The sequence below is a fragment of the Pinus tabuliformis genome, chromosome 3_2 (genome assembly GCF_031772625.1).
Source record: "Pinus tabuliformis cultivar Carrire ecotype Pingquan chromosome 3_2, CPIR1, whole genome shotgun sequence".
Taxonomy (NCBI): Eukaryota; Viridiplantae; Streptophyta; class Pinopsida; order Pinales; family Pinaceae; genus Pinus; species Pinus tabuliformis.
The window spans coordinates 641,575,294-641,584,904 of NC_142302.1; the positions used below are offsets into that span (position 1 = coordinate 641,575,294).

General features: G+C 38.8%; 1 protein-coding gene across 1 annotated transcript; it reads right to left on the reverse strand.

The window, feature by feature from the left end:
* Window positions 1-1,154: 1,154 nt before the first annotated feature.
* On the reverse strand, window positions 1,155-9,402 carry LOC149182249 (T-complex protein 1 subunit epsilon-like). The gene is made up of 3 exons (XM_089418492.1): window positions 9,221-9,402; window positions 1,494-1,626; window positions 1,155-1,338 (listed from the first exon to the last, which is right to left on the reverse strand). The coding sequence occupies exons 1-3, from the start codon at window positions 9,368-9,370 to the stop codon at window positions 1,277-1,279; spliced, it is 345 nt and encodes a 114-aa protein (XP_089274618.1). The 5' UTR covers window positions 9,371-9,402; the 3' UTR covers window positions 1,155-1,276.
* Window positions 9,403-9,611: the final 209 nt, after the last annotated feature.

Genomic DNA, 9,611 nt, shown 5'->3' on the forward strand with positions numbered 1-9,611 from the left:
TTTAGAATAATAAAAGTATGAAATGTATATTAATTCTTATTGGTTACTTGAAGCAAAGTTTACATAATACCTCAATCTTGGTAATGTGCATGATTTTAGTGAATGTAACATTGTTAAACCATAAAAACCAAATATCATAATAAATAATTTCATAATAAAAAATCATCAACAAATTTATTATTATCTCAACTAACTATACACATCTCAATCTTAACCAACCTCGCTAGAGTGCAAGAATAGTTTTTTTGTCGATTTTATGCGTTAAAATTATTTATATTAAAACCAGACAGACAAACGGTGGTTTGTGTACAAGTTGGTATCTCATCTATAACCTGCGATGGGAATTTAAATTCTTTAAAAATGATTTTGGAATATACATAGTCACGATCTGATGAGAATTGAAATAATAGGTATCAATCTACGGTGCGGTGCGGTGTATGATGGTAGAAATAAACGAATGTGAATACAGATATATGGCTGTAATGGCATGTTGCTTCAGAGTCCTCGTATTTCTCTGCTACGCCATGTTTGCTATGATGGCATGTTTGCTCTTGAACATGTGAATACCAGAGAGACAGAAATATCAGGAGGCACAACACATCCGGTTTTTACAAAACCACTCGCAGTCAACATCATCATCTCTGGTGTAGGGTAATATTTATAAAATGTATATTTTTTTTTTTGGTTTTTGTTTTTTTTTTAATTCAATCTTGCTAACTATGATCAAAAGCCAAACAATCTTTTGTATACAACTTCTGAATTGATGGCTCATGCTCGCTTAGAAAGGAGAATGAAGTGCAGATAAAAAGAAAATAGTGCATTTCATCCTGCATTTGTTCATATTACCTTATGGCGCAGGAAACTTAATGTTTTCTCGGGAGTATAACAATAGCTTCAGAATCCCACGCCATGCTTTCCACCTTCAAAAATAACCATGTGTTGTCGCAGTCAATACCAGCCGACTTCACTGAACGAACTTAGCACTTCAATAAATAAATATTCAATTGTAAAACACATACCACTTAAATTGGATCTGAGAAGCTTTAAGGATAAAACTGAATCAAAAACTGCTAACCCATCAAACTAGTTGCAGAAAGTACATATTGCTTCTTAAGAAAGACCAAACAAGATTTCAGACTGCACATAAAATTTTCCCCAAGTAATGGGTTGCTGCAATGACTCTTGATTGGATTCAGATACAACTACACACTTCTAGACTTCTCAGCCTGAACCCCCAAGTATTAAATGATTCCAGGACATGCTTCACAGCAACATGTTACATTACCTTCCCTAGCTTCTCAGGTGTCAATTCCTGAAATCGTGGTACTATCCGTCCACCTGTAATGATGCCATGAAAATTTTCTTAAGAGATAGAAATCAAATGCATTGACTGAGATGTTATTGGGCTATTAAATTGTGGAATACCTGATAGAAAGCATACAACACAAAATCCAACAGGAAACAACAGATATTGAAGTTTCTACAAGTCAGACCTGTGGCAATTGCGATCAACTCCAGCTCGACCCCACCAACCCATCGGACTGCTGGCAAACCACGGTGCATCAATAAATGATTGGCCTCATCGTCAAAACCCCATTGACAGATTACAAGTGTTGCACCTACATCCTGTAATCAATTATAAACAACTGCATCAGAATTGCAAATAAGTTCAATGTGGGATGTATCTTATTCATATGTGCTTCCCAATTATGAATAAAAAAGAAAAATGAAACAACAAATGATTTGCACTTAGGCTAAGATTACAATTTTCCAAAGCATGCAATAATATTATCTCATAAACATGGGAACATGTGAATATAAATGCTAAGAGATAGGTCATGACCAAAATGAAATTGAAAGGGAATGCTGAAATTATTTTTCTAAAGAAATATAATGAAACCTCTGTCCAGGGATTGGATTACCAGTCAGACTCCCCAGGCAGGTAAACCAGACTATAAATACTAAAAGATAAAATCTATAAACAATCACCACTGAACATTCTCCGGATATTTAACTATTGGTCCCAATGCAGACCTAAAAAAAACCCTCAAATAACACAACAATATCATATGCCGCATATGTAAAAACTTGGGTATACTGAATGAATTTTTCTAATAAGCTGATATGAGTTTGGTCCAATGTAATCGATACAGACTCAGCTGGCCTGGAAATAAACAAAGCTTGGCAGTTCAACAAAATTCAGTTCAAGATTCACCAAACTTGGCAATAGAAAGAAAAACCAAAATACAAAATATAGTAAATTGTGCATAAAACACAGTTTATCCACAAACTCGTCATATCATCTCATTAAATTTGACACTTGATATAAACAATCAACTGAAAGTTGAAATATAAAACAAATAGTTAGCAATCTGAGCCAGAGCCAAGTCTAAGTTGAAGTAGGCAAGCCTGAGACAAGTCTGTGTCAAGTCTGGGAAGTCTTGGCCAGTCCAGTGATCTGAAAATGGAATGTACTTGTTTAAGGGTGCAAGGTATCCATTTCCAATAATTTCAACTGTGAGCTAGACACTCCAAATGACCTCTAAAATTGTGTAAACTTCTTATTTCTTATACAGAGATAGACTGTAGGGGCATTCACCGGACATGTCACCTCTAAAAAGAGGATGAGGTCCAGAGGCTACCTGGCCCTTTACAGGCTCTGCCTAAAGAAATAAACAAGTAAACACTTAGAAGTCTTTGACATACACATACTTGAAGTTTTATATCTTGCGGAAAAAGACAAATAACTTTCTGTAGCTGAATAGGTGATTATGTGTGTATGCAAGTTATGTATATTTGATGTTTAAAACTTTATATCAGATTTGTTTACCATATCATCTTCAGCAAATAAAGACATCAAAATGATAAAGCAGTTCACCCCCTCCTGGGCTACATCTGCTGGACCAAGCCTTTCCAACTAGGCTTGTCCTCTTGTATTAAAATTGCTACAAAGGCTAATACAAGAATACGAATGTCTCAAAGGAAGGGAAGGTCATTCCTGAAGTTTTCCAGCCTTCTGAATCCATTTCTACAGCTCGTTTTGCCTTCTGAGGCATTCTTCTCACTGTTTAGCTTCAGGGAAGCTTTCAGGGCCACTAGGGCCATTTCAGTGTTGGAGCTGTTTGGGGGCTATGTTCATCCGTTTTTGGTGATTCAAAAGCCTATGTCTGCTATTTTCGACCTTCTGAGTCTAATGGCAGAGGTTTCAGAACCAATTGAGGTCATCTTCACCTCGAAATTCTCCATGAAAGTTTAAAGAGCCACTAGGGCCAATTGGGGAAAGTACTGTATAAGGTACAAAATTCACTGTTTAGTGTTTGGGAAAAAGCATGTTTGGCTAATTCCTATCTTCTGATTCTGTATTTATAGTCAGATATGTCCTTTGAGACATTCATATTCTTGTATTAGCCTTTGTAGCAGTTTTAATACAAGAGGACAAGCCTAGTTGAAGAGGCTTGGTCCAGCAGATGTAGCCCAGAGGAGGTGAACTGCTTTATCATTTTGGATGTCTTTATTTTCTGAAGATGATATGTTAAACAAAACTGATATAAAGTTTTAAACATAAAATATACATAACTTACATACACACATAGTCACCTGTTCAGCTACAGAAAGTTATTTGTCTTATTCCGCAAGGACATTAAACTTCAAGTTTGTGTATGTCAAAGACTTCTAAGTGTTTACTTGTTTATTTCTTTAGGCAGAGCCTGTAGAGGGCCAGGTAGCCTCTGGAACTCATCCTCTTTTTAGAGGTGACATGTCCGGTGAATGCCCCTACAGTCTATCTCTGTATAAGAAATAAGAAGTTTATACATTTTTAGAGGTCATTTGGAGTGTCTAGCTTAGAGTTGAAATTATTGAGAATGGATACCTTGCACCCTTAAACAAGTACATTCCATTTTCAGATCAGATGGTATCAGAGCACTAGGTTGCTTGACTGACATCACTAGCTTGATTGTGTAGCTTGAAAGGTGTCTTAAGCAGTGTTGAAGATTGACTGCTTTACTACTTGTTTTGTGAGTTTGTTGAAGCTCTTTTGTTCATTTTTATAATGACTTCCATAAGTGAGTTCTCAAAATCGTCCTCCTTCACAAGATTATTTGATGAAGGCTTGAAGCAAGAATTTTTCATCATGTTGAATATGGTGAAAGAAATGTATGAGGATGAAAGAAAGAGCTCTAGACTCCAAGAGCAGTTGAATTCCATGAGGGAAGAGAAGCAGTTGCTTTCTAACCAATTGCAGGAAATGGAAGGCCAACTTCATATTGCAAACATGAAGCTGGAAAGGATGCATGAGTTGGAGACACAACTCCTTGTTGCCAAAGAAGCCTTAGCCAAGTATCAGCTTGAAGAAGAGGTAAACAATTCTAGTTTGTCTTCAAATTCTGATAAGAATGTTTATGTTGGTTCTTTTGAGAAACATACCAGAGGCATAGGGTCCAGGTTGATGTCCAAAATGGGATATGAAGGACAAGGATTGGGCAAACATGCACAGGGTATAGTTGAGCCAATAATGGTTGAGGTAAGGCCTAAGAATTTGGGTCTTGGTTATGGACAATCTTATGGAGAATGTTCCAAAGCAGCCATGAAGGCAATTGAAACAGTTCCTAGAAGGAGTTTCATTTCAAGTTCTTTATCTCAAGGTTGTAAAGATTGTATTCTTGGAGAATGCAATAGTTGGAAACATACCTTGCAAGAAGAAGGTGTGCATAAGCATGCACTTGGACAAGAGAATTGTAAAAGCTCTAAAACCATTGAAGGGATGGATGGTGTTCCAAAAGGAGCTTCTTCTTCGTTTGATTCATCTCCTCATGAAGGTAATGAAGGTGAAAGACAAAGGTATAAATCTGATTTCAATCATAGTTCCTTTGATTATGTAAAGCATGGAAAATTTCCACACAAGCATTGGAAAAGAATTGCATGTTCTTTTTGTGGCCTGTTTAACCATAGTGTTTCTAGATGTTGGAAAAGAATGGCAACATGCAGGAAACTTTTGAAGGAAAGGAGGCAAGAAGCCAAAGTTCCAATGAACAATGCAAATCATGCTGTCAAGAAGATGAACATGTGTTGCACTTATTGCCATAAGCAAGGACATATTGTTGAAAGGTGTTGGGCTCTGAATCCAACAATGCTTCCATGAAAATTGAAGAAATGGGAGAAAGAGTATGGCAAGAATGGGAAGGAAGTTTCCATCATTGATATGTGTCAGGATGATACACATGTTGATATTGATGTGCAGTTAAAGGAAGCGCCTTTGAAATGGATTGGTAAGAAATGGTTAGAATTCTTATCCAATTGAAGTTGCATGTCTTTGATTGAATGCATTTCTTTGTTAAGGGAATGCAAGTTGCAGGATGGAAAAGCTGAGTATGAGACTCACTCTATTGCAACGAAAGTTATATTCATTTCAGCTTTGAAAGTACATGTACATGTGATCGAGGATCTTGTACTTATGATTGTACTTAAGAGAAAGTTGAAGGATAAACTGCATGCATGAGAATGATATGCATGTGCACAGGGATCATGATGATTTCCTTGTTTTTTTAAACATGTATGTGTGATTAACTTGAAGGGTTGATTACTTTGTTTTTAGCCATGCATGTGATGTAATATTGACTTGGAAAAAGTTAATTTGATCTCCAAGATTGAAAGAGGAGAAATGATGAAGTGTTTCATCTTTGTAAGAGCCTTCTCATTTGGGAGGCAGTTCTTCTTCTGGAGCAGAGGTGCCATGGATGGGCATCGTGACAGTGGCAAACCCACATGTGCAGGAGAATATTTCAGCTCATATATCAGCAAGTTTCATTGCTGGTTTCTGCAAACTTTCAGTTTGTTTGACGAACAAGCTTGGTCGAGATTCGACAAGAGTTTGGCTCATGCAGCGAAAAGTTGCCATGACGACAGTTGGCAAGACAGGACATGTTTGCATCAGTATGCTCTTTTGGCTGAACGGGAGAGGATATTTCTGTTCCTCAAGTGCTGTACAGTTCAGATCAAAGATTCAGTGAGCTTTTGGGGACCAAAAGCCTTCTCATTTGGGAGGTGTGATCAGGAGCTCAGTACCAAGTGTAGTAAAATGGTCAAAAATGAAAGTGCTCAGAACTGACTGGAACCTGAACGACTGGAAAGTGCTCGTCCTCCCGATTCTGGCGCCGCAAACGGTTCGAAAAACGGTCGCCGTATGAGGAAGATATGGCCAAAACAAAATTTGCCCAATAACCCTTAGTTTTTGGGATTTTTAAAAAAAATTAAAAAAAGAATATTCCACGGAATATTCCGTTTGGCCAGCGAATCAGAGACTGCCACGTGGCAGGCCCGGAGGGCACCACGTGGCCCTGGGTGACGTCATCAAAGTTTGTTGGGCGCATGTTAAAAGTTTGTTTGGTGGCGGAGAGGTTTGAACCCGCGACCTCCCGCGGAGCATGCCACCGTCTTACCAACGCACCACAGGGTCAAGTGCTGTTTCATGGGCGGACAGAACTTTATTTAAAGGTTTAAATTTCATTGGCGGGAAAATTAAGGGGGCCAGCCCCTAAGGGCCAGCCCGCCCTCTCATATGACTATGGCCCCGGAACCGTGGGCTTAGAACTAACCACCTGGCACGCAATCCAATGCTAACCGCCAACCTTAAATTCCGGTCACATGCGCATTTATCACTGCAGTTAAGTTGGCGGAGTTTTTGGCGGACCCCCAAATTTGGCGGACCCGCCATAAATGGCGGAGTTAACTGGACTCCAACTAAAGTTAGCTGGAGTTTTTCTAGGGACAAACTGGAGAAACTTTAATTGGCCATAACTTTGGCTAGGAAAGTCGGTTTTGGACGAATTTTTTTTTGATTTTGGGTCTCTTCGACCTTCTGAAGCCATTGGCATAGGTTTCACAGCCATCTGAGGTCATTTGCAGGTGTTTTTGCTTCGTGGAAGTTCTAGGAGCCACTAGGGCCAAATCAGTTTGGGAGCTGCATTGGGAATTGTGCAGCCAGTGAATGTGGAACGAAGGTCATTCCTGAAGTTTTCCAGCCTTCTGAATCCATTTCTACAGCTCGTTTTTCCTTCTGAGGCATTCTTCTCACTGTTTAGCTTCAGGGAAGCTTTCAGGGCCACTAGGGCCATTTCAGTGTTGGAGCTGTTTGGGGGCTATGTTCATCCGTTTTTGGTGATTCAAAAGCCTATGTCTGCTATTTTCGACCTTCTGAGTCTAATGGCAGAGGTTTCAGAACCAATTGAGGTCATCTTCACCTCGAAATTCTCCATGAAAGTTTAAAGAGCCACTAGGGCCAATTGGGGAAAGTACTGTATAAGGTACAAAATTCACTGTTTAGTGTTTGGGAAAGAGCATGTTTGGCTAATTCCTATCTTCTGATTCTGTATTTACAGTCAGATCTGTCCTTTGAGACATTCATATTCTTGTATTAGCCTTTGTAGCATTTTTAATACAAGAGGACAAGCCTAGTTGAAGAGGCTTGGTCCAGCAGATGTAGCCCAGAGGAGGTGAACTGCTTTATCATTTTGGATGTCTTTATTTTCTGAAGATGATATGTTAAACAAAACTGATATAAAGTTTTAAACATAAAATATACATAACTTACATACACACATAGTCACCTGTTCAGCTACAGAAAGTTATTTGTCTTATTCCGCAAGGACATTAAACTTCAAGTTTGTGTATGTCAAAGACTTCTAAGTGTTTACTTGTTTATTTCTTTAGGCAGAGCCTGTAGAGGGCCAGGTAGCCTCTGGAACTCATCCTCTTTTTAGAGGTGACATGTCCGGTGAATGCCCCTACAGTCTATCTCTGTATAAGAAATAAGAAGTTTATACATTTTTAGAGGTCATTTGGAGTGTCTAGCTCAGAGTTGAAATTATTGAGAATGGATACCTTGCACCCTTAAACAAGTACATTCCATTTTCAGATCATCCAGAGTCTGCTAGACATGTTACGGGAATGGATGAAAAAGTTTGACACGTGTTTCTTACTATAGACACGTTATCAACTGCATGAACCAAGTTGGTCAAATGGAGCCTGTTCATCGGACTACGTGTGGAAGCTTTCCATTAATGTTTTATTTGGAATAACTTTCAGCCAGAACCAGGACGCCCGATTTTCATCTCCCTGCTAATCAATAAACTCTTAATTATATTCTTCAGAGAACAGAAGCCACTGTTGTCCGTCTGTTACCACGGATGGAGAGACTGCCATAGCTCTCAGCCAACGCATTGCGCAGCGCATGGAAGACAGAATGCCTGAATTTGTAACAAGAGTGAAGGATACAGGGTTGGAATTTGTAACAAGAGTGAAGGATACAGGGTTGGTCATGTCTAAAGTAATGGCTCCAACCCAAAACACATTTGCTTCCTTCTCTGCTGGAAACTGGCAGACTTTTCTGGAAGCGAACAACCCAAATGAGGCAAAAAAGAGGTAAGTGCAATGTAGCTGCTAGCAGGTATTAATTAGCATAAGTCCATTTAAATTCATATTGTGTATACCAGTTGGTTTCAATGGGTTTGGCCTCAGTTTATATTATAGGTTCAAACTTCCTGGGAAGGGTTGAGAATATAAATTTGTTGGGAATTAAACTTCTTCGAATAAGGGAGGCGAGTCTGGTTTAACACCATAACTGGCTATGGCAAAAGAAACCTGTCACTGTCTTTTGGAGATGGGTGTCATATTTATGGTGAAGCAGCAGAGGCATTCAAGGCCATTGCTGATGAAGAGTGCGTAAATTTAAGGTGGGAGGAAGGGGACGTTATTCTCTGGTAGAGAAGGAACCTGAGATTTTTGCACAGGAAGATCATTTAGACCTAAAGAGTTTTGCATTGCATCTGTTTGCATCTAAACATCAATATGATTTAGACGTAAAGAGTTTTGCATTGCATCTGTTTGCCACTGTAAAGAGTTTTGCACTCTGAAGCAATCTTACATATTCGGTACTCTTTTTTAGCTCTTATGTTTGTACTTCCTTCTGAAAACTTTATACGGAAATTGAAATTCTCTCTTATCTCTTATGCTTGCACTTCTTTCTGAACGGATTTCTACGGAAAATGACACTAAAATAAGGTAATTTACAGAGCACTGTAAGAAGAATTTTAGTAACGGTGCGGAAATTCAAAATTGTTTTTTGAAGAAGCATAACAAAAACAAGCTACTGTAATCATTTTTATAATGAAAAGTTATGGGTTTTTTAGGCTGACAAAAAAATAATTAAATTTCGAAATTGCACCTCCAAGCGCAGATTAACTGGATAAGATAGGCGTTGGGAAATGGCCTGTTCCAGCTCTGACAGAAAAGTGTCGACGGTAGCGGGGAAATCCGTCATGCTGCATCCCTTTTCGGATTTGTCGCAGACATTGCCACTGTTTTTCGTGCACATTCTGAAGAAATCTTACATATTCGATACTCTTTCTTAGCTCTTATGTTTGTACTTACTTCTGAAAACTTTATAGGGAAATTGGCATTCTCTCATATCTCTTATGCTTGCACTTCGTTCTGAACAGCTTTCTAAGGAAAATGACGCTAACAGTAACTGGCCAATGCGTAAAGCAAGGTCTCCAATGGTACCTGGCTTCCCAGGTAAATCTTTCATGGAGAATACCATAGGGAATGAAGAGGAG

Excerpts from the sequence above, each read along its gene's own strand:
- LOC149182249 (XM_089418492.1), bottom strand. The coding sequence starts at position 9,370 with ATGTGCACGAAAAACAGTGGCAATGTCTGCGACAAATCCGAAAAGGGA. Across the intron at positions 1,627-9,220 it reads CAGTTAATCTGCGCTTGGAG|GATGTAGGTGCAACACTTGT; the intron begins GTGCAATTTCGA and ends AATTGATTACAG. Across the intron at positions 1,339-1,493 it reads GTTGATCGCAATTGCCACAG|GTGGACGGATAGTACCACGA; the intron begins GTCTGACTTGTA and ends GCATCATTACAG.